At 35.5% G+C, this 23575-nt stretch overlaps 1 protein-coding gene across 2 annotated transcripts; it reads left to right on the top strand.

The window, feature by feature from the left end:
- Positions 1-2067: 2067 nt before the first annotated feature.
- LOC128222999 (transmembrane protein 104-like) lies at positions 2068-23090 on the top strand. Of its 2 annotated transcripts, none has more exons than XM_052932236.1 (9): positions 2068-2206; positions 5347-5468; positions 6523-6610; positions 10266-10293; positions 12628-12683; positions 13554-13684; positions 19231-19351; positions 21288-21381; positions 21771-23090. In XM_052932236.1, exons 1-9 carry the CDS (start codon positions 2159-2161, stop codon positions 22532-22534), a joined length of 1452 nt encoding a protein of 483 aa, XP_052788196.1. In that variant the 5' UTR covers positions 2068-2158; the 3' UTR covers positions 22535-23090. The 2 variants fall into 2 exon arrangements, with proteins under 2 accessions (XP_052788196.1, XP_052788190.1); XM_052932230.1 differs by lacking the exon at positions 10266-10293 and adding an exon at positions 9057-9105.
- The last annotated feature ends 485 nt before the right edge of the window (positions 23091-23575 follow it).

Below are 23575 nucleotides of genomic sequence, written 5' to 3'. Positions count from 1 at the left end.
TAGGAGGTATCAACCTGAAACTTATTCCGTAGGTATATCTGATTGAGGGAAAGTGCAGTGCACAAGAACCGTTACTCTTGCTGCCATATTTTTAAAGTTATTGCCCTTTGTTAGTTTTGTCCGGGGCATATCTTGAACAATATAAGAGGTATCAACTTGAATCTTCATAGCTAGATAGATCTCATTGAGGGCAAGTGCAGTGCACAAGAACCGTTACTCTTGCTGCCATATTTTTAGAGTTATTGCCCTTTGTTAATTTTCTTGCTTAGGTTTTGTCCGTGGCATATCTCGTAAACTATCAAATGCCACCTACACTTGAAACTTAAATGGCAACATCATTGTCTATAAATAAATAAAATGCCAATCTAACAGCTATAATGTCGACAGTAAATAATTCGTCAGGCGACACATCCGACTCGCGGAGTTCTAGTTTATTCTCCAGAGTTGAAATAAGACTTTATACTGAGACAGAGTGTGATAAAGAAAAAGGCAGTCAAACTCAGAAGTATTGTCGCACATGTAACAGACTGCACAAATTGCTATGTGCGAGTGCTGGAGTTCGAACCAACGACCTCTTGCTCTGCAGGTGTACACTCTACCTTGTCACTATAAAAGCTAGATCTAAAGCGAGACAGTATAAGTGCCACTATATAATTGTATCCAATACCAGGTTACACACATATAAAAGAGTTTCTCAGATATTAACTGCAATGCGAATTTTAATGAAACAGCATTAGAGGTAGGAGGCAGGCAAACTCCACACAGTGTTACTTCTCTTAGTGTGCAGTAATCTCTGCCATTATGTAAATCATGTGACTTACAATGTATATAGATACATAAAATATCATCAGTAAATATTAAAAACAATCAAGAAAAGAAGGTAGAAAAAAATATAGCTGACATCTAGCTAAACTCGCTCATGATGGCTGAGATCTATTCTGTTTTTCAGGGTAGATCACTGTCTATGCGATTATGAGGCAACTTGGCAATAAATGAGCACATAACTCTAAATAATAATGGAGTTATTCCTCTTGTCATGGGATGGATATACACATGATCAGAAAACTAATGGTATTTTAATCAAGAGTGTCATTTATTCCATACAGGTTTTATTATGAAAACAAGCCTTTAGAAGGTAACTTAATTTAGATAATATGAATACAAGTATTCTGGCCTTCAAGGCCTAGTTTAAGGAATGTTTGGCATGTCAATCCCCTGCTGTTCATCTCCTGCTAATTGCACTGATGTAACAGTAGGGGCCAATATCCTGTTTATTTGTATAATGGCTCAGGGCTATTTAGGGTCCATTTCTATAATAAAACCTCCAAAACTGCACAGCAGGATATTAAGATCGGAGATCTGATAAAACAATTAGGCAATTAGATTAAGATCAATACACAGAGGTTGTTTACAATACAAGTTTGTTTTTTTGTTGTTGTTGTTTGTTTTTTTTTTTTTTGGGGGGGGGGGGGCACTTATAGAAGGATTAAACCAGGCCTTTAAGCATTTAACGTTTCTTTTTACATTGTCTAATTTGCACCTAAATTTAAGGAATAGTTTTTTCAGTTAAGACAATGAATTTGATATGAAAATTCCAAAAATATTTTTTTAATCTTCTGCATAACAAGAATATTCTCTTTGGGAATGATTCAAAATTTCTGACAATTGGGAGGCCAGGAAAAGGGCCTTGACAATGTTGGTCATTGAGTTGGGTTGCAATCCAGGATGATGACTGTGAACAAGATTAGCCATGTTTTTTAACAGTACCTGAGCCATGGGCAGAGCACTTTGAGGTTTTGATATGGGTATAACATGTTAACCAAGTTTGATATAAGAAAAATGGTAGAGAATTTGCATCACTTGAAAGAGGTTAATTTGCAGAAAAACAAACAAGCTGCATCTTTGGTCTTCAGAGATATCATTTATGTCTGATTTCAGTAATAACTCCGAAGAAGTATTTATATTATTGCTTGTGTAGAACTAGTAAAATAGATTTATTAAAGGGGATTAATCTAGTTCAAGTATCCATGTAAACTGTTGTCTGCTTCTTTGATGTAAGCGGCCCAGCGATCATGTGATACCAGGAACGAAATGTAAACAGAAGACAGCTGTAATTTTTATCAAACCTTAATTTATCCATTAATATTTCATCGACGAAATGGTGAACCCAGGAATAAGCGAGACAGGGGAGCAGTATTCGAAAACGGTGGGTTCAAGTTCATGATATATTGTTTTATATGTTCTATTTGACTGGCGAAATACAGTTAGTACAGTATCCAGTACAGTAGCCAGAAGTCGTACCAAGTTCAAGTGTTCGCATGATATTGACAAAACCTGTATCAAATCACCAAACATTGATTAAAAACCTGCCTACCCTTCAAATTAATTTTGGAAATGTTACCTTAAACAATTGTTTTGTTAGTTCATACAAAAGTTATGTTCTGTACATCTACAAGTACATAAACATGGTAGCCACAATAATGCGCGTTTAGGGAACGTTTTTTAACATTTGGATATTTATTGTGTAGTCGCCAACACAAAAATTATCAAAGACTCTGAAGCGGCTGTTTATATGGACTAATAAAGATGGGAGCAGGACTTTTCAACCCCAAGACTTTTCAACCCTTCTCAAAACGAAGACTTTTCAACCCTTAGACTTTTCAACCCCTATTTTAAAGACTTTTCAACCCCTACCTGTTTCGACTTTTAAACCCCTAAATCAAAGACTTTTCAACCCTTAGTTGAAATATTTTGATAGCCACATTGAAGACTTTTCAACCCCTATATCAAAGACTTTTCAACCCCTATTATTTTGTCAGCCAAGTGTTGTCTTTTTCATTGTTTTTGCAACAAACTTATCCAATTGTTATTGAAATACAATTAAAGATTTGTTTGGCTTATTTGTTACACTTTTCTCCAAAGTATTTAATGAAATTTACAAAGGCTTTGCCTTGATTTACTAAGCACTTGATGGTTAGTGTTTTTCAAAATAATATTCCGAACATTAACAATGGTACAGTAAAGTAAGATTTTGATGCCTGGTTACCCCGAACATGCAATTGTTGTATTATTCTGAAGGATATTACATATATCAGCGAATTCACATATATTATGTACAAAGTTATTACCATAATTTTGTTCTTTAAAAAACAAATTTGAATAATTGCAAAAGAAAATGAATGCAAAGAAGAATTTACCAAACATTCTCCTTTTTGTGCCCGTAGAATGCCAATAATAACCTGAACTTGAACATTTATAAAACTTTCATTGCTTTTAAAAAAGGTCAACACTGGAAACTTTTTTTGTAGTTCCATATTGCTATTTCAGTACAGTTTGATTATAGTTCTTGATAATGTATTATCTAAAAATTCAGGGGTTGCAGGTATAATTAAATAAAATATATTTTTTGTTTGGTTTTAAATCCTGAAAATCATACACAAAATGTATCAAGCTGCCCATAGTTTGGAATGATGGCCATGATATTAGAACCTTAATTAACTGTCACTTTCAAGTTACTATAACCTCAATTAAAGGTGTTATGAAGCCCCTTAATCCCTTAGGAATTTATGACCATGTCACCCATTAATGAATGTGCGACCTTCATTCCATTCTTTAATTGCATAATTTATATGAAAGGCAATACAATGCTTATAGCATTTTTTTTACATATATATACCACTTTATAATAGAATGTCCCTACTTTTTTTAAACTGAGAAATAAAAAACTTTAATAAAATCTTACGTTTCACTTATGTAATTTGAAAGCATTTGGAACTCAATCTATTATACATTTTTAAAATCTTTGAACTCAATTGTATATTTTTGTATTTCTTTAACATTGTCTGCTAAATCTAGATATTTTGAAATATTTTGAAGAATTTTATTTAAAGTTCAACTCATTTTATTGTCTTTTTTATTGATGACAAAATGTTTTTAAAAAAGTGTTTTAAAAAACCCAAAAGAAAAACAAACGCTGTTTCAATTAATTTATGGAGCTGATTATGCACATAATATATTGTGTGAGGATTTCCTCAGGGAGATAGGGAAGATTTATGGCTAAGTGACTAAATAGCTAAGTGGACAGTCAAGCATTTTTTTTATTTATTTCAATGTAAATATTTAATGAATTATTGTATTATCATGTGTTTTAAGTAATGTATATTTTGTATGTATTACATATTTTTTGTCTGTTATATTTTTAGTCTTAATATATTCTTGATTTTTAAAAGAAATTTCAAAATAAATTGTTTACTGTTGTAGTTATTTTCTTAAAAAGGTGAGAAATTAAGGGGTTGAAAAGTCTTCGTTTATTAGGGGTTAAACAGTCTTTGTTTAATGTGGGGTTGAGAAGTCTTAGCACTTTTAGGGGTTAAAATGACAAAGGGGTTGAAAAGTCTTTGATTTCACAAATGACAAAGGGGTTGAAAAGTCTTGGGGTTGAAAAGTCTGACAGCCCATACAGATATTCATTTTGTTCCGTAAACGCCACAAGTCGACTGATCCATACCAATGTAAAATATATTCTTCAACAGTTACTGTTACTCCACAATACTTAACACTTCACTGTTAAATAAAAAGACAAAAGTTACACTTTAATTATTTTAGCCAATACCTTTTACTTACAAAACTTACATATGTAAGTGTTTAATGAGACACAAATAATTAGTTTAATTTAGATTGACTTCTGTCAATAAAGCATTGCCATATTGAAACCATCTAGCAGGTTCCCGTTATCTTTTCGCTCAATATACTTAGCGCTGGGATCTGTCATTCTTGGCTAGGAAAACAACAAGTGGGATATGGACGCATAGGGTCCCCAAATAAAAAATTGTCAAAGACTCTGAAGCGGCTGACTATATGGACTAATAAAAATATGTATGATCAATTTACTGTTCATCATTTTAAACGCAATTCAACTAATTACAAGACCCATAGATAGCATTTTTGTAACACTGAATTTGGCACAATTAATTTATTGTATGTAAACAAAATACCTGCATCTTCTAATCTTCATGTCGGCACACAAATTCTGATTTTCGCTGATTCTTGTTTGTTAATATGGGTGTAAATGTTTTCACTATGCTTCTAAAGAAATATAAAAGAAATGACTTCCTTAACTCTTTTTCGACTGTTTCAGTTGCATCATCCTGATAGATACAGGGCCACTGGCCATATTATTAGGCTGTGCACCAGCAGAATATGTTACTGCTGATAATTCAATGAATAGATGATTTGAATATTTGGCAACATGCACACATACATGTACACATGAAGCGAGTGCTTTTACAATCCAATGCTATCTTCTTTTTGATGAATTTGTATATAGAATAATTTCTATGCTTTCAGGTTGGGTTGATATTCATATTCAATCTGATAGTGGGTACTGGAGCCCTGACCATGCCCCGGGCCTTCGCTGCAGCTGGCTGGCTTTTATCTCTTATAACCATTATAGTTCTCTCATTCATGAGGTTAGATTTAGGCTTATTTAATTATGTGTTAAACATATTTGTAGATTCTTTTCATATAATACAATTGTATGAGATTCACCTTATGTCTTTTCTGATGTCTAAATATGAAATAAATGTTTCAATTTGATCTTTATGCACTAGTCAATTGTAACCATGGCCCCAACAGGTCTAGGGGTATACTGGGGATAGCGGTGGAAATGATGGCCCCGCAGTGCCGGATAAATGCGGTTGTTTTGTCTACACACTAAAAATAGGGGGGAATGGTCCTTATCTAGGGTCTCTGGAGTGCGGGGGCATTTTATGGGGATTTTACCAGCAGTTCATTCCCTCAGTGCAGGGATTTTACCATGGGTTTGGCTGGTCCGAAAGTCAAAGTCCCTGCTATTCCCCGGACCTGGGGGGGGGGCTGTAGATACAATTGACTGGTGCATTATAATGGTGCTTCATAGAAATTTGCAAACATGGCAAGGCTAGCTAATAAATCCTTTTTGATTAGCTTCTTGATTAGCTACAATACACATGCTAACTTCTTTATTTGTATGAGTTTATTAGGAACTGTGCTCATAATTATGATGACCATGTGAAGAAGATAAGTCAAGATATTGTCATACCTATGGTGTTGTAGTTCGGACATCATGTAAAAACCTTAACTTAAATATTTTATGAACATTCTCAAGTACGCAACACATATTGCCAAGGAATAACACACATCTATAAGCAAAGACTATAACACAGGCTTTAATGATTGAGTAATGCCTCTTATTTGACTGGGAAAAAATGCACACGTATTTGCGTTCACTTCACTTCAAGGCACACTAAATTAAAATGTTTAATAATTCAAACCAAGTGTTGAATGTATCCTTAGTGTTTATTTATGCCTTACAGCCATCAAAGTGTATTTTAACTAGTTGTGCTGTTAACATTGTAAAATATTGGTCAACATTTGTTTCAGTTAGCAATTAAACACATGAGACTAGCCGACAGTAACATTAAACAAAAAAATTTATACTTAGAATTTAAAATTCTATTAATTGACAAATCTTGATTTTTCCAGTTATATGACTGTCACTTTTGTGACTGAGGCGATGAGTATAGCCAATGCAATCAACAAAAAGAAAGACGGTACGATAAACCGTTCTGCAGTGAGTATTGAACAGTTGTGTTTCTTTATTTATTAAAACTGTGATATAAGAATTCAAAAAAAGAAAACATACCAGTATGAAGTAATTGTCTAATGCTATTTTGAGTTGTCTGTGATTGTAATCTTTAATAGGCAAATTTATTCTTTATAAATAAACTTCGATCCTAGTTTTTGTTGTTATATATATGCGTGACACAATCAGCGAAAACAAGTCCACAGGTGAAAAAACTTAATGTAAGAAATCACTTCTTCTTTGCAATAGGCTGAAATTTAAACATGGCTGTGGCTTTATTAGCTCACCTGTCACTTTGTGACAAGGTGAGCTTTTGTGATCGCCTTTTGTCCGTCGTGCGTTGTGCGTCGTGCGTCGTCCGTCAACAATTTACTTAAAAGACATCTCCTCCTTAACCGCTGGGCCAATATTAATAAAACTTCATAGGGATGGTCCTTGGGTGGTCTTCTATCAAAGTTGTTCAAAGAATTCAATTCCATGCAGAACTCTGGTTGCCATGGCAACCAAAAGGAAAAACTTTAAAAATCTTCTTCCCCCAAACCACAAGGCTTAGGCCGTTGATATATGGTAGGTAGGATCACCAAATGGTCCTCTACCAAGATTGTTCAAATTATGGCCCTTGGGTCAAAATTGGCCCCGCCCCGGGGGTCATGGGTTTTCTCTATATGTTTATACTGAAAACTTAAAAAATCTTCTCCTCTGAACTTACTTGGCCTAGAGCTTAGATATTTGGCATGATTCATCGTCTAGTGGACCTCTACAAAGTTTGTTCAAATTATGGCCCTGGGGTCAAAATTGGCCCCGCCCCGGGGGGTCATGGGTTTTCTCTATATGTTTATAGTGAAAACTTAAAAAATCTTCTCCTCTGAACTTACTTGGCCTAGAGCTTAGATATTTGGCATGATTCATCGTCTAGTGGACCTCTACAAAGATTGTTCAAATTATGTCCCTGGGGTCAAAATTGGCCCCGCCCCGGGGGGTCATGGGTTTTCTTTTTATGTTTATAGTGAAAACCTTAAAAAAATCTTCTCCTCTGAACTTACTTGGCCTAGAGCTTAGATATTTGGCATGATTCATCGTCTAGTGGACCTCTACAAAGATTGTTCAAATTATGGCCTTGGGGTCAAAATTGGCCCCGCCCCGAGGGGTCATGGGTTTTCTCTATATGTTTATAGTGAAAACTTAAAAAATCTTCTCCTCTGAACTTACTTGGCCTAGAGCTTAGATATTTGGCATGATTCATCGTCTAGTGGACCTCTACAAAGTTTGTTCAAATTATGGCCCTGGGGTCAAAATTGGCCCCGCCCGTGGGGTCATGGGTATACTTGATATGTTTATAGTTAAAACTTCAAAAATCTTCTCCTCTTAACTTACTTGGACTAGAGCTTAGATATTTGGCATGATTCATCGTCTAGTGGACCTTTACAAAGATTGTTCAAATTATGGCCTTGGGGTTTAAATTGGCCCCGCCCCGGGGGGGTCATGGGTATTCTCTATATGTTTATACTGAAAACTTAAAAAATCTTGTCCTCTGAACTTACTTGGACTAGAGCTTAGATATTTGGCATGATTCGTCGTCTAGTGGACCTCTACAAAGATTGTTCAAATTATGGCCCTGGGGTCAAAATTGGCCCCGCCCCTGGGGGGTCATGGGTTTTCTCTATATGTTGATAGTAAAAAAAAATCAAAAATCTCCTCTGAACTTAGGTTGCTTAGAGCTTAGATATTTGGCATGATTCATCGTCTAGTGGACCTTTACAAAGATTGTTCAAATTATGGCCTTGGGGTCAAAATTGGCCCCGCCCCGTGGGGTCATGGGTATTCTCTATATGTTTATAGTTAAAACTTCAAAAAACTTCTCCTCTGAACTTACTTGGACTAGAGCTAAGATATTTGGCATGATTCATCGTCTAGTGGACCTCTACAAAGATTGTTCAAATTATGGTCTTGGGGTCAAAATTGGCCCCGCCCCCTTGGGGGGTCATGAGTTTTCTCTATATGTTTATAGTGAAAACTTAAAAAATCATCTCCTCTGAACTTACGTTGCTTAGAGCTTAGATATTTGGCATGATTCATCGTCTAGTGGACCTTTACAAAGTTTGTTCAAATTATGGCCCTGGGGTCAAAATTGGCCACACCCCGGGGCTGATGGGTTTTCTCTTTATGTGTTCATAGGCTTAGGTTTTCAATATTTGTATATAAAGGAAGAATGTGCAATATATTATGACAGGTGAGCGATTCAGGGCCATTTGGCCCTCTTGTTTTTTTCTGTCAATTAACAGAAAAAGTAAGCAAAAATAAAACCAATGTCATGCTTAAAATATCTGCATGTTGAAAAAAAACTTGTATTCGTCATGTCATTTTTGCCACTGGCCTGGTTTTCATATATTGCGTCACATACATACAAAATATGTTACTCATTGTTATAAATTAGAGCATAAATGATGATGAAGATGAAGAAAGAAGACCTCTGCTGAACAGTGGTATGTCTTTGAGGTACAAGTACCAAATCACATGTGCATGCCATTGATTAGGTTTCACGTTATGGTTGCCATGGAAACATGTGTTTTGTGTTTTGTTCCCATTACCAAAAGACTGGTTGCATGTACAATCGGGATGTTGTTGTTGTTGTTGCCTAACCAAAGTATTAGAGCTTTATATTTTAGTAATAAGTCTTTTTCCCGTAAAAATAACATTAAATTACCGTTGTCATGGAAACACCTCCCTGGTACAATACCTTGGGCTATCTGCATGTTTATTGTTTCCATGGAGACCATTCTAATAACGTGTTGTTTGCATGGCTTCAGTGCATGTTATGTGTGTGGAACATGGCTACTCGTAATGTTTTGAAAAAGAAGATGTTTTAGTTTGTGAGTTATCATTTAAATGATACATGCAGTGCTCCAGCCAGGATTTGAAAATGGCAGGGTGCTAGGTCAGAAAGGGCCTTCATGGGGTAATTGCAAGGGTCAATTTTTAGTTCATATTGTGTATGTGTTGCAACTTCTTTCAATACTATTAGTTTGTTATTAATACCTTAGCTATTATCTTTTCCTAAGTGTCAATATGATGTATATTTATTTTTTTAGACTTTTTTCTGAAAATTGACTTGACAATATGTCCAACAAATATCCCAAAATAGTTCATAATCATCAAAGTCAGCTCTGTCAATCTAAAGGGCACATCGGGGTAAAAAGGAAGCAGGGTGCCAGAAAAGGGCTGCTGGGTGCTCCCCCTTGCTATTTAGGCCTAGCTGGAGCACTGTGAAAAGTAACCATGTCCCACATTTGTTTCAACTGCAACACTTACAAACCAAAACCCTGATCCTCAGCATCACTGCACATGAGCATGTTGCTTCAAAAGACTGTTCGGAACTCAAATACTTTTTTCCAATAATACTTTTAGTTTTTGAAAAAATCAACATTGATCAAGAAGTTTAAAAAAGTTGGAAGTATTTAAAAAGGGTTTAAAACATGCATTTGTCAAAGTAAAACAGCAGAATATATATTCAAAGAATAGTTTGTCTGTACAGAAAATTTGAGTGCAGAAATTCTTGAAAATCATATTATTTTTGAGTTCCGAATAACAACTATTAGAATGTATAAAATGGCTTCCTAATCTTATTCCGCTGCTTTGTTAACAGAAGGCAAGCGAGGAGACACCACTAATAGGTAATGTATGCTGATCTTTGCAGTTAGGATGGGTACTTGTAACTATAGTATTAGATCTGCAGTATTAGTTTGCCGTGTCTTTCATAAAAGGAAATGTATACTACACCACTCAAAATTGGCTAAGGATCACCTAGGCTAGAGCTACTGCACTGTACTAACATGTTCTCATAAGAACCTTGACTGTTGTAAAAATGTAACTGGTGATACTGATACATTTTGTTTGAGTGAACAACGTTGTTTATCATCGTTGTTAACTTTCAAATCTATTGTTCTGTAAGTTTAAATGGACCCACTCATGGTTTGGCACCAATATTTTTTCTCCGGTAATGCATCTGAAAACGCTTTTGAGGTGTGAGTAAATATTTTGTGGGAAGCGAACCTATGCCCATGCAGTCAAGGAAAAATTAGACAACTGAATACAAAACCACACGCCCACAAGGGCTCATACACAAAGACAAGCCTTTTGTTGAAAAATGTTGCTAAAGGTTTTCAAAATCATAGATTTCAAAGACATTATTTGAGCATATATCAACATTTTTGAAGGGTTAAGGCGTCAGTATCTTACTTTTCACTCCCCTAATGATTTGCCAATTTATTTTTCGTAATACTAAAAAAGTGCATTTACAAAAATATAAGCAAGTCCCCTTAATGGATGTACTTGTAATCTGCAGTGTTCCTAACAAGATTTGAGACAACTGTTTAGCTGAACTTGTTTTATTTATAGTGACACTCTTATTCAAAATCAATATATACACATGTATAACAAACATAAATTTTAAGTGATAAATATTTAACTACTCATAAACTACTTATAAAGCTTTTATGGAAATAATTAATTACTGATAACAAGATTGTAACCATGTATTAAATAGCTGTAAACCCCAAAATATTAAATGATTGGTGAGTGCTAAAAGATTTACAGTGAAAAACTTATAATCGTCTCATAAGGTAGAAATACCGTGTTTTCTGCACATTTCTTTCAGATTTTCAGAAATCTTCATAAGAACCATTGTTTTTGACATACATTCATCCTTTCTGGTATATCTAAACAATTGTATAAATGGTGGTAAATCTTATTTGGGAGTAATTATTATAGTGTATCTTTAAATATATTAGCATCAAACTTTTCATGTTAGTTCAAAAGTAAACAATGTCGTTTATTATCTTGTTAACTTTAATAAAGTTCTGAACAATCAACTCAATGATCAAATTGAGAATCATTAAAATGAATTGTAAACATCACATACATTTCAGAAGTTATTATTATTAATTGAATATGCTAACATTTAAGACTAACATGATCAACTGCTTTTGTTAAAAGATTTTGTTAAGGCTGGAATGCTAATAAGGTGCATGCAATTCATCACTGTGTGCAACAATTTGCATTTCTATGAGTTTTAAATCTCATTTCTTGCATTAAGACGGAAAATTTGAATATTTTAAGATTTTTAGGACCACTATGATATGAAATTTATTTGATTACACCTTTTATTAATTAGTACATGTTATGCAGATATAATACTATGTTTTTTGGATATTCTACTAGTAGGCTAGTAGGAATTGCATTACCCACCCCCCTTTCAAAACCCCCTTACCTTCCCAATACATACCTCTAAATCTATACGTTATCTTTAGTTTTATGTTTTAAGTTCATTTGCAATGAAATAAAGCTCTATGAGATGCATCATATTGCAACCATCTGTATACATTTGTACATATAATATCTATTTCGTCGTCAAACAATAATGACAAAATATGTATAGCAAACAATTTCCCAACAAGGATTTTGCTGTATTATATATGAATGCATTGAAGATTCCACTGTAAAATTAGAAAAATTCTAATTTAAGTTTTGCTCATCAAGGAATAATTCAGTCTATGAATATAAATATTTTATATATAGCATTCAAATACTTTACAGCTCATTTTGTGATAATTGCAAAACCTTGTTAAATGCATGGTATATTGTGGTTATGATTTAGTGTTCAGCCTAATGCCTCTGCCAATGGGATAACTTGACAAAGTCATCGCACAGATTATCATTATATCATTCAGATGTCTTTAAATTCTTCAGATGTGCACTTAAAATCAAAAGTCCTTTAAGTTGATAACATCCACCAAATTTCTGTTAAGTAATTAATTGGCTTGATCGGGTGTCTTATAGCAGCTCACACATTTGCGATGACTAGTATAGAGGCATTTGGCGCTCAACACTATGAAAGTAAACATTTATTTTTTGTCTTCTAAACAATTTAGAAGACAAAAAATAAACACTTAATATAATAGTATTATTACTAAGTCTTAGATTTGAACTTATATATTTGTTTTTTCAAGGAGAAGATCATAATGGTGCCTTGAGTCCATTTGAAATAACAGAAAGGACAGAATTGGTAAGTGGGAATATGTCATTTTGTTAATATTAAATTCAAAATGTTCCTGTTATTTAATAATTATCCTTTGTGGTGTATTATGCAAAACATTGCATCCAAGTTGATAAAAATTATCTTTGTACTGGTGTATGGGAATAATATCTTGGATGAATTTGTTAATCAGCCATATTGATTGAGACACTCACTCGCTCTTAAATTATAGAACTTGCCTAAAAAAATATTGTCTGATCCATAACTTAAAAGCCTTTGTCCAATGATCATCAAATTTTGTCAATCTTGGTCAGGTTTGAAAACAAGCCATATGTTGTCTCAGTCAACCAAAGTTATGACCCTTGAAATGTCAAAAACTGTATTTACAGTGTCTGCTCTCTAAAGATAAAAGTTCAATCATTTATCCCCAAAATAGGTGAATTGAAGTAGGACGGGTGTTTTTTTTGGTGCTCTTGTTTTGATTTTTTGACAGGCACATATTACATCATTAATGCATTCATTTTGACTAAAAAAGTGGTATATAATGATACGGGATGTCCTACGACAGCTATTGTTCTGTCCCCCATCAAAGAAGAGGGAGTATATAGCTTTGCAGATGTAGGTCCGTCCATCCGCCTCTCTGTCCGTCGGTAGATCAAAGCTTGTCAGAGTGATAACTCAACAATTCCTGGACCTATGGTCATCAGACCTGACATGGAGGTTAATTGGGCCTAGCCAGTAGATGACCTCTATTGATTTTAGGGGTCAAAGGTCAAGGTCACAGTGAACTTTAATGTGAAAAGGTTGTCAAAGCTTGTTGGATTGATAACCCAACATTGCCTGGACCTATGGTCATCAAACTTTACTATTATAATGTACCGTATAAATGTCTGGTTTTAGGGTCAGATGGCTCTAATGTTTTTCAACAAGATTGGGATCACCTTCTTCAACATTTGCATGATTGTCTATCTGTATGGCGATCTCTCAATATATGCTGCGGCTGTTCCTAAATCTATCCGGGATATCGCTTGGTAGGTATATCGCTTGGTAGGTATTGCTTTCTTCACCTTAAAAAAATGTCTACATTGTGTGATCTTACTGTTTTGTACTTGTGCTCCTAAGTGGTGAACTATAGAAAATGGCAAATCTATTCTTGTCTGCTTTTTAGCTTGACTATTCGAAGAATAAGGAGGGCTATACTACCCGCCCCAGTGTCGGCGTCCGGTTAAAGTTGGGATTTTCACTTATAGGTCCAATACCTTTTCATTCAATTGACTTAATACTTCACACAATTGTTCAGGACCATCACACAATAAGGTTACATAACTCCGTATTATCCTTAATACAAGTTATGGCCCCTGATTGACTTAGGAACTTCGGTTAAAGTTTAAGGGCAGGTTCAAGTTTTAGGGCAAGTTGGGATTTTCTCTTATAATTCTAATACCCTTCATTCAGTTCACTTAATACTTCACATGGTTGTTTGGGGCCACCACATAATGAGGTTAGATAACTCCATATTATCCTTTATACAAATTATGGCCCCTGATTGACTTTGGAACTTAGGTTTAAGTTTTAGGGCAGGTTGGGATATTTATTAATAACTTCTATACCCTTCATTCAATTGACTTAATACTTCACACAGTTGTTCAGGACCATAACGCAATGAGATAACATAACTCCAAGTTTAAACAAATTGTTAACATTGTACATTCATGGGGAGACATATTGTTTTTGCCCTGTCCGTCCGTTGGTCTGTCAGTCAGTCTGTACATCACACTTGTTTCCGCTCAATAAATATAGAATGCTTAGACCCAGGAACGTCATACATGGTATGCTAGTTGGTCATGACTTGTAGATGACCTCTGTTGATTTTGAGATCACTAGGTCAAAGGTCAAGGTCGCCGTGACCTTTAGGTGAAGAAATGGTTTCCACTCAATAACTAAAGATCCTTTGGGTCCAGGGACTTCATACTTGGTATGCTAGTTGTTCATGACTAGTAGATGGCCCCTATCGATTTTGAGATCAAAAGGACAAAGGTCAAGGTTACCTTCAGGCAAAAGTAGTAGGTCAAAGATCAAGGTCACTGTGACCTTGAGGTGAAGAAACAGTTTCTGTTCAATTACTTAAGAACACTTGCACCCAGGAACTTCAAACTTGGTATGCTTAAGTTAATCATGACTAGTAGATGAACTCGATTGATTTTGAGATCACTAGGTCGCCGTGACCTTGAGGTGAAGAAACGGTTACCGCTCAGTAACTAAAGAACGCTTGCACCAAGGAACTTCATACTTGGCATGCAAGTTGGTCATGACTAGTAGATGAACCCTATTGATTTGCGATCAAAGGGTCAAAGGTCAAGGTTACCTTCAGGTAAAAAAACAATATGTTGGCGGTGACCTTAAGCTTAAAAATGGTTCCTGCTTAATAACTAAAGAATGCTTGCACCCAGGAACCTCATACTTGGTGTGCTAGTTGGTCATGACTGGTAGATGACCCCTATTGATTTTGAGATCACTAGGTTAAAGGTCAAGGTCGCTGCAACCTTGAGGTGAAGAAACAGTTTCCACTCAATAACTAATGAACACTTGCACCCAGGATCTTATGCAGTAGATGTTCACTATTTAATACGTATGAATAAACAAAACTTCACTGAAGGTTTGTCTCCTGTTCAAAATTACAAATTTTATGTCCATTTAATTTTTCTCAGCTACGACCACACTCTATATTTTTTAAATTTTCTTCTTATATCTTTTGACAGGCACATTTTTATATTCTTAACCAGGTTTTCACAAAGGGAAAACAAGTTATAAGAATGACTTGCGTCATTGTTTGGGTGGGCTGGTGGGAGGGCAGCGTCAAAGTCATCTCATGTGTTGAATAATTTTAGCTAGGTTTGACATAAAAATTATAGTGACCAAACTTGGTATATTGGAAGAGCTTATGGAGACCTTTCATGGGATTGTGTTTTAGCCCCTGGGATCAAGGTCAAGGTCAAAGTTACTATTAATAGGAAAATGGTTGGTATTGAATAACTTAAATAAGGGTTGACACTGACATTTTGTGAGCAAACTAGGTATATATAAGGAGTTTATAGAGACCTTTCAGGAGATTATGTTTTTGGCCCCCGAGAGTTGCGGTATGGTCACTGTTTACTTTTTAATTTGATTTTTTTCTTATTGCTTTTGACAGGCAAATACATCATTATTACAATCACTTCTAAGTCAAAGCAGCGTAGTCGAGTGCAATGTCTTACGACAGCTCTTGTTGTCTATGTTCGATGTTCTGCAGTGTGTTTTTTCGGCCAAAATTCAGCCCCATTCCCCCTTCAGAAAAGGTATATATTTTCCCCTATCTAGGTTAAAAAAAAAATTGAAGCCCACTGACCTCTTAACATTTAGCAAATGCAAGTTGTTCATTTTATATTAATCATGTTAGTAATTTTCCCCTTTTTGCCAATACCCAAGAGCCTGCTACCATTCCCTTAAAAGTGTAAAAACAGAGGTTTATTTCAAAGAAAAAAGTCAAGGTATTGTCATAGCCTTGGAATTTTTCGTTGGCATCGTCAGCGTGCTCAATCTTTAACCTCAAAAACTGTTTCGGATGTGGTATACATGATGCCAAAGACAATTCACACATATACAGCAAGGTCAATAACTTTTAACAGTTGTTGAGTTTTACCCCTTTTTCGACCAAAAAAAGCAGACGAGTAATGGCACTAACTAAGCAATGCTCTTTGTTTTTAAGTTGTAAAGTAGAATTTTTTTCTGGGGAAGGCCTTGAAAATATTGACCAGAAATCTTTGTTTCTGAATTTGTCAAACTTAATGTCAAGAAATGCTTTGAAATGTGTTCCATAAAGCTTAATTCCAGGTCGTGAGCTTCCCTGGGGCCTCCCCCCCCTGAAAGCACCACCCAAGGTGTTACCCTGCAGCCACTGGGGCCTCTAGGGGCCCCCTGGCCCCCTTGCTAATAAGTTCACTCTCTTATGGGTTTATAATTTTAACAGTGTACATGTATCTTTTTACCCCATCAATATGGAATTTAGACAATGATCAAAACAAAATTTCATAGAAAGATTGAAACTACAAAAAATTTTCTTTGATTTTTTCCTGAATTGACCTCTTTTTGAGATCCTACCTGTAAACAGTGTGGTAATTCATGGTGCTGTTTTAAACAATTTTTTCCTTCAATAAGTATGTTTACCGGTATTTGAGTTTATCAAGGTCTGCCCACGCCCATTGCCTGCATTATGGCTTGACCCCAACGTGACACCTTCACGACTTAAATTGTGTTTAAATGCCATAAGTGACATGAGATAGAAGTGACAGCAATTCGCAGTCAAATCCAGACATTTTTTAAGAAACAGAGTGAGATACAAGAGATCCAGGTGCGATAACCTAGCTCTTTGCAAAGAGACCTCTTGGTTCTTAAACGTGCTCGGTGTAAATCACCTATACATGGGATACAACAGACTTTTCTGGGTTGAACCAGTACTGATTACACCATTTTTCCAAGCACTACCCTTAAATGCCGAGCCCCAGTCAAGGGAGCCACTTATACCAACTTTTAACGTCATTTTTGTATGATGCGGCCCGGGATCAAACCCATGACCTCCTGCTCCGTAGGCGGACGCCTTAATCTCTAGGCCACGGTGATTGTCTTCAATAAGTAAAAGATGGCTAAAGCTATATGTATTTTGACTATTTTCTGTCACATGTAAACTAATCAATAACATAGTAACATAGGAGGGACTAGCTTACAGTATTGCACAACCAATTTTTTTCAAAGAAAGCAGTCAAGGATTTGTCAAAGCCTTGTGTCATCAATCTGTTAAAAAATGTTACCTTGACAGTTTATGATATATAAAACTTATCACATTTCACTTCAGAATTTTCCATTTCGTTCAATGTTTTCAAGGTTCTGCAGAAAGAGCATTTCAGGAGAAAAATCGAAACAGGTTTCAAACTGGCAAGAGCCATAACTGTAACATTTTGTTCTCCACTGAATAAACTTTTGACTTAGGTAAGCTTCATGTCTTGAAGTTGATGCTGGCTCCGATTTGTCTTTAAATAATTTTGTAATTACTAATAATATTGGGGACAAGTGCGGTTCAGTACTCAGAAAGAAGTTTAAACCCTAGCGACCTCTTGTTTAAGTTTGCTGACCATTCTGACCATTCTGTTTGGTTAACCAAAAACTTATAAATTAGTGGTTATTTGATACATATGTGATATGGTTAGTTTGAAACTTATTTATTTTTACAGCGATAGTGGAACAAGTTATTGTAACTTATTTTAATCATTGTGGTTGGCACAATGTTGCGCAAAAGTGTGGTCTTGTGTTGTGGGGGAAAGCCGGAGTACTGGAGAAAACCCAATTGTTTGACTTGGTGACCACAAATTAAACTTACATGCACCCAGGCCTTGAATCGAACCCAGGTCCCCGTGTTGTTTTGTACGTTATTTATCTCTCCTTTAGTGTCACCATCCTTGCCATGTCCATGACTTTAAAACTGAGAATATATTAATAATATAAAACGACCCTTGTAAGTTAACAGTTTAACTGATAATATGCCCAAGTGGACCACATAATAAATAAATGAATGATGACACAACATCCATGCGTGATTCTGCAGCACATTAACTTCATCAGCGAACAGCAGAGAACGATATGGTAAAGACACAAACTTGATTAATACTATGAAACTGCTGAAGTTTATGTAATACCTATTGTGTCGCCTGAAAAGACGACATATAGGGGTTACTTTTGTCGGCGGTGGCGTCGGCGGCGGTGGCGTCCGCGTCCCATTTTCGCCAGTCCGGGGTATATCTCCTAAACTATTAGTGGTATCAACTTGAAATTTCATATGTAGATAGATCTAATTGAGGGCAAGTGCAGTGCTTAAGAACTGTTACTCTTGCTTCCATATTTTTAGAGTTATTGCCCTTTGTTAATTTACTTGCTTAGGTTTTGTCCGTGGCATATCTGGTAAACTATAGGAGGTATCAACCTGAAACTTATTCCGTAGGTATATCTGATTGAGGAAAAGTGCAGTGCACAAAAACCGTAACTCTTGCATCTATATGTTTAGAGTTATTGCCCTTTGTTAATTGTCATGCTTAAAGTTTTGTCCGGGGCATATCTTGAAGAATATAAGAGGTATCAACTTGAAACTTCATAGCTAGATAGATCTCATTGAGGGCAAGTGCAGTGCACAAGAACCGTAACTCTTGCTGCCATATTTTTAGAGTTATTGCCCTTTGTTAATTTTCATGCTTAGGTTTTGTCCATGGCATATCTCGTAAACTATAGGAGGTATCAACCTGAAACTTATTCCGTAGGTATATCTGATTGAGGGAAAGTGCAGTGCACAAAACCTTAACTCTTGCATCTATATGTTTAGAGTTATTGCCATTTGTTAATTTTCAAGCTTAAATTTTGTCCGGGGCATTTCTCGAAAACTATAAAGAGTTATCAACTTGAAACTTTATAGATAGATAGATCTTATTGAAGGGGATCGCAGTGTGCAAAAACTGTATCTCTTATTTAGCTTTTAAATCCATATTTGTTTCTGCAGCACATACAAGCCACTGGTGAACGGCAGCGAGGGATGTGGTAACGACACGATCCTTGGTGATGATGTACTTTGTTGGGGAAGCTCCAATTTGACGAGGATGGACATGTACAGGATAAGTGTGGTAAGCATTTCAGCTTGTCTTGGCTTTTAACGAAAAATGTAGAGGTATTGTGATAGCCTTGTTGGCATTTATTATGTTATTGGCATCTTGAAAAATACCTTAAATGCCTAGTTTAAGGAATGTTTGGCATGATAATCACCTGCTGTGCATCTCCTGCTAATTGCACTGGTGTCACGGTTGGGGCCAATTTCCTGTGTATTCGTTTATTGGCTCAGGGCCTTTTAGGGTCCATTTCTATAATAAAACTTCCATAACTGCACAGCAGGATACTCGGATCGGAGATCTTATAAGAGGGATCAAGGCAAAGAGATTTATATCAATGCACAGAGGTTGTGTACTGTACAAAGATTTGGGGGGAGGTTCGCTTATAGAAGGCTTAAACTAGGCCTTTAACATTGGCCATAACGAAAACACAATGAAACTTGGTACAAATGATACAAGAGAAAATATGTGTAGCAAAACCCATAACTGTGGCTTTACTTATTGTCAACTCAGGTTTTGTCCTCTTGTTGTACAAAAAGAAAAAGATGAGCATAGGCCCACATGGGCCTCTTTTTGTAGAATTTACTTGTTAGAAAGTCATTTTCAAGAAGCTGTGTTCATTGATTAATAATAGTATATCCACAACTCTACCTTGAACCATTCCTGTGTCCAGGCAACTCAATGGGGTATTCATTTCCGACTGTGATAGCTCTAGTATTCGAAAGAAATGATATACACAAATGACAAAAAATAATTTAATTTCAAATTGATTGAATGACAAGTAAATACTATTGACTCTATAGTTTTTAGCTCTACTGGCCAAAGGCCAGAAGAGCTTATGCGATGGTAATGTGTATGTAGTATGTGCATCCGTGCGTCCGTGCGTCTGTAAACAATTGCTTGTGAACACGATACAGTCTTCAGTTTTGATTGTATCTCGATGAAACTTGTACAGTATCTAGATATCCATTAGAGCTGGGTTCCTTTCGAAAACCAGCCAGATCCGCCCATGCATGCCTAGATTATGGCCCTTGATAGTATATAAAATGCTATTGTGTAAACAATTGGTTGTGAACACGATACAGTCTTCAGTTTTGATTGTATCTCAATGAAACTTGTACAGTATCTAGATATCCATTAGAGCTCGGTTCCTTTCGAAAACCAGCCAGATCCGAAATGCTTTCTATTTTTAGCCAGGTCTGCATGAGCGAATTCTATTTTTAGCCAAGTTTACATGTACATGTAAATTCAAGTCTAGAGTTAAGGGAGACAATTTGCAAGTCTAGGATTTTGAGAGACAATTTGCTTTTTGCTTCTGCAGTTGTTTTTGTGCATTACTCTGCCTTGTTCTTGTTGAAAGCCCAAAGGCCATTTTTTAGCTTTAAGTTCTGTAGTTTGCGCATTCATCTTAACAAAATTGGTTATGAATGTTTAAGTTATGCACCTGGTATCATTACTGGCCACACCCAGGGTTCACAGGTTTGGTAAACATAAATCTGGAAAGGTTTGAAAATCTTTTTGTGTGTTCATGCATCCATCTCAGCACAATTGAATATGAATGGTTGTTCAAATTGATCAATGTTGTCCTAGGATGCCCTTGACTTTGACCTTTTGACCAACTTTTTTTAACTTTTAAAACTACTAAAATTTTTACTATGAGTACAGTTTTGAAAGCATTTTTTTTTTTGTCAGATGACTTTTACTTGGCACATATTAAAATAGTTCATGCAACTAATCTACTTACAATACTTTCTGGGCTCAGATGTTGAACGTGCTACGTTTTCAGGTAACCCAAACACAAAACATAAACTATATGTCTGTTGCCTTTTACCCATACATACATGCTCTGGATTGATATGACCACAAAAGCCATGCCAGTAGAGCATAGGCCCTTTTGGGCCTCTTGTTAGTTGATGATATTATTTATCAAAATACCATTGGTCTTGTTTTTCAGGCTGGATTTTTTCTACTGTTGGGAGGTTTCACGTTCTTCAATGTGCAGAAAACAAAGTATCTACAGCTGGTAACGTCTTTGTCCAGATGGATTGGTGGGTTATGTTTGGTGTTGCTTTAATAAAATCGACTTGAAATTGTACATACAGTAAATCTATGCTGTGCAAAAAAATGCAATTGGCAGTTTTAGGCTTTTTTGACAGCTAGATTTCAAAATATTTAATCTTCATAAGCTTATGGAAATGGCTGCAGACATTTTATGTAAATGTTAAATTACCTACCTCAGTTAAATGAGTTATATTTAGAGTCTTTAAGATAAAATTACTAAATTATTTTTGTCAAGTAGTTACAGAAAACAATGTATAATGAAAACAACATATAATTCCCATGCTTACAATATTGTTGGAAGAAATAATTTACTTTATGAATGTATTTGAGCACCAAGTCAACAAATTATATTTCATGATATTCTCATTTATTTAAGCGTTTGGAATGATGATCGTACTAGCTGTGATTCGCATCGGTAAGAAGAAAGGTCAGGGTCACCCCTCCGTGGCGGATATCTCAGGAGTTCCCAACCTGTTTGGTGTTTGCGTTTATTCCTTCATGTGTCATCACTCTTTACCATCGCTCATAACTCCAATCAAGAACAAATCCAGGCTTTATGCATTGTTAGCCAGTGATTATTTTCTTATACTTATTTTCTACCTCTTAGTTTCGTTAACTGGTATCTTTGCCTTTAATAGCATCGAGGACATTTATACATTGAACTTTTTCAAACCTGATAGCTGTGATGAATCTAACTCCATAACAAATGTGAAATTCATTGAATACTTTCTAGCCCTATTTCCAGTGTTTACGCTTAGTACAAACTTTCCGATCATTTCCATTACACTACGAAACAATTTGAAAGCGTTGGGATATAAAGAGAACAGACCATACCCTTTCTGGCTTGATAGGATATGCTTTCCGCTTCTCGCGTTAGTTCCACCAATGGGAATAGCCCTAGCCACCAATGAGGTTGAGTTTCTTGTCGGTATTACTGGTTCCTACGCTGGTGCTGCGATCCAGTATGTTATTCCAACTCTGCTTGTGTTCTATGCTAGGAAACAGGTCTCCGAATGTTCTCCACAAAGCCAAATCCACGCGTCCCCTTTCAAGAGTTTCAGATGGATCGTGTTTGTCTGTATATGGGCAGCACTGTGCATTATTTTTGTCACTGTGAACCATATAATTACTCGAAAGTAATGTAAAAAGTACATTGTAAAAATGCGCAAAAACATGATCTCTTGTGTGTTTTTATTTGTTTTATGTTTTATATTCATCATTCCACAAATACTTTTTATGACTATTAAAATTTGGTTTCTTATTTGCTTTAAAATTATATTTTGTTTTTATAGTTTACTTTTTCAGTTTTTAGTTTTACAGGAGTTTAATAAGCATTTGTTTTTTATGTAAATTCACTTTTTTGACAATTTTGGTTTGTATTATAAAATGTTTCTTTGTGTAATAACTTTGTGCCAAAGCAGTATTTGCAAATCAAGCAAATACTCCAGTGAGTAATTTAATATTTCTTTGTTGTTTTGTGGTCAGATTTTTTTTATCTATGGCATGTTAAATTGTTTTAAAGATAAAACTGTAAAACATCCATTTAATAAGGATAATTCATTGTTTATGAACATAAAAAAGAAGTTGCAATATTTTGTTATTCCTTGATTTTTTTCGTTAATAAAATGATATTATTTATACCCCCAAAACAAAATGTATTTGTAATATTTTGTTATTCCTTGAATAAATTATTTTCTTATAATTATGATATTTTTATGACAGCGTGTGTATCACAATACTGTCTGTCTGTTATAGCGAAGTACTCGCCCTGTTTTGGACTTGTCACTCTTGATATTTGGCCAAGACTCTTGACCGTCTGGTGTACTTTTCGTGACCAACAACCATTTACTCCTAGAGTTTGGTGCCCTTGAATATGATTTTTTTACTCTTTGGCCATATTGGGATCTAGTTGGCCATATTGGGATCTAGTTGAGCGAACTACTCACACAGAGGTATCTCTCTATTTGGTACATATTACTACCATGTTTGTGTCTGGCTATATTTCGTTACCCACGGCTATTTCGTCTGACAGATATGTGCCTTTGAATATAAGTTTTTGCCCTTCGGGCAATATTGGGATTTTGTGGAGCGAACTAATCCCACAGAGGTATCATTCCTTTTGGTACATATTACCACCATGATTGTGTCTGGCTATATATCATTACTCAGCGCCATGGCCAT

This window comes from Mya arenaria, chromosome 2 (assembly GCF_026914265.1).
Source record: "Mya arenaria isolate MELC-2E11 chromosome 2, ASM2691426v1".
Classification (NCBI taxonomy): domain Eukaryota; kingdom Metazoa; phylum Mollusca; class Bivalvia; order Myida; family Myidae; genus Mya; species Mya arenaria.
The sequence above is the reverse complement of the archived record's forward strand: the minus strand, read 5'-3'. Positions and strand labels throughout refer to the sequence as shown.

Coding starts and splice junctions, on each gene's coding strand:
- LOC128222999 (XM_052932230.1), top strand. CDS start 2,159: ATGGTGAACCCAGGAATAAGCGAGACAGGGGAGCAGTATTCGAAAACG. Junction 13,685..19,230: donor TCTATCCGGGATATCGCTTG/GTAGGTATATCG, acceptor TTGTTTCTGCAG/CACATACAAGCCACTGGTGA. Junction 21,382..21,770: donor GTCTTTGTCCAGATGGATTG/GTGGGTTATGTT, acceptor CATTTATTTAAG/CGTTTGGAATGATGATCGTA.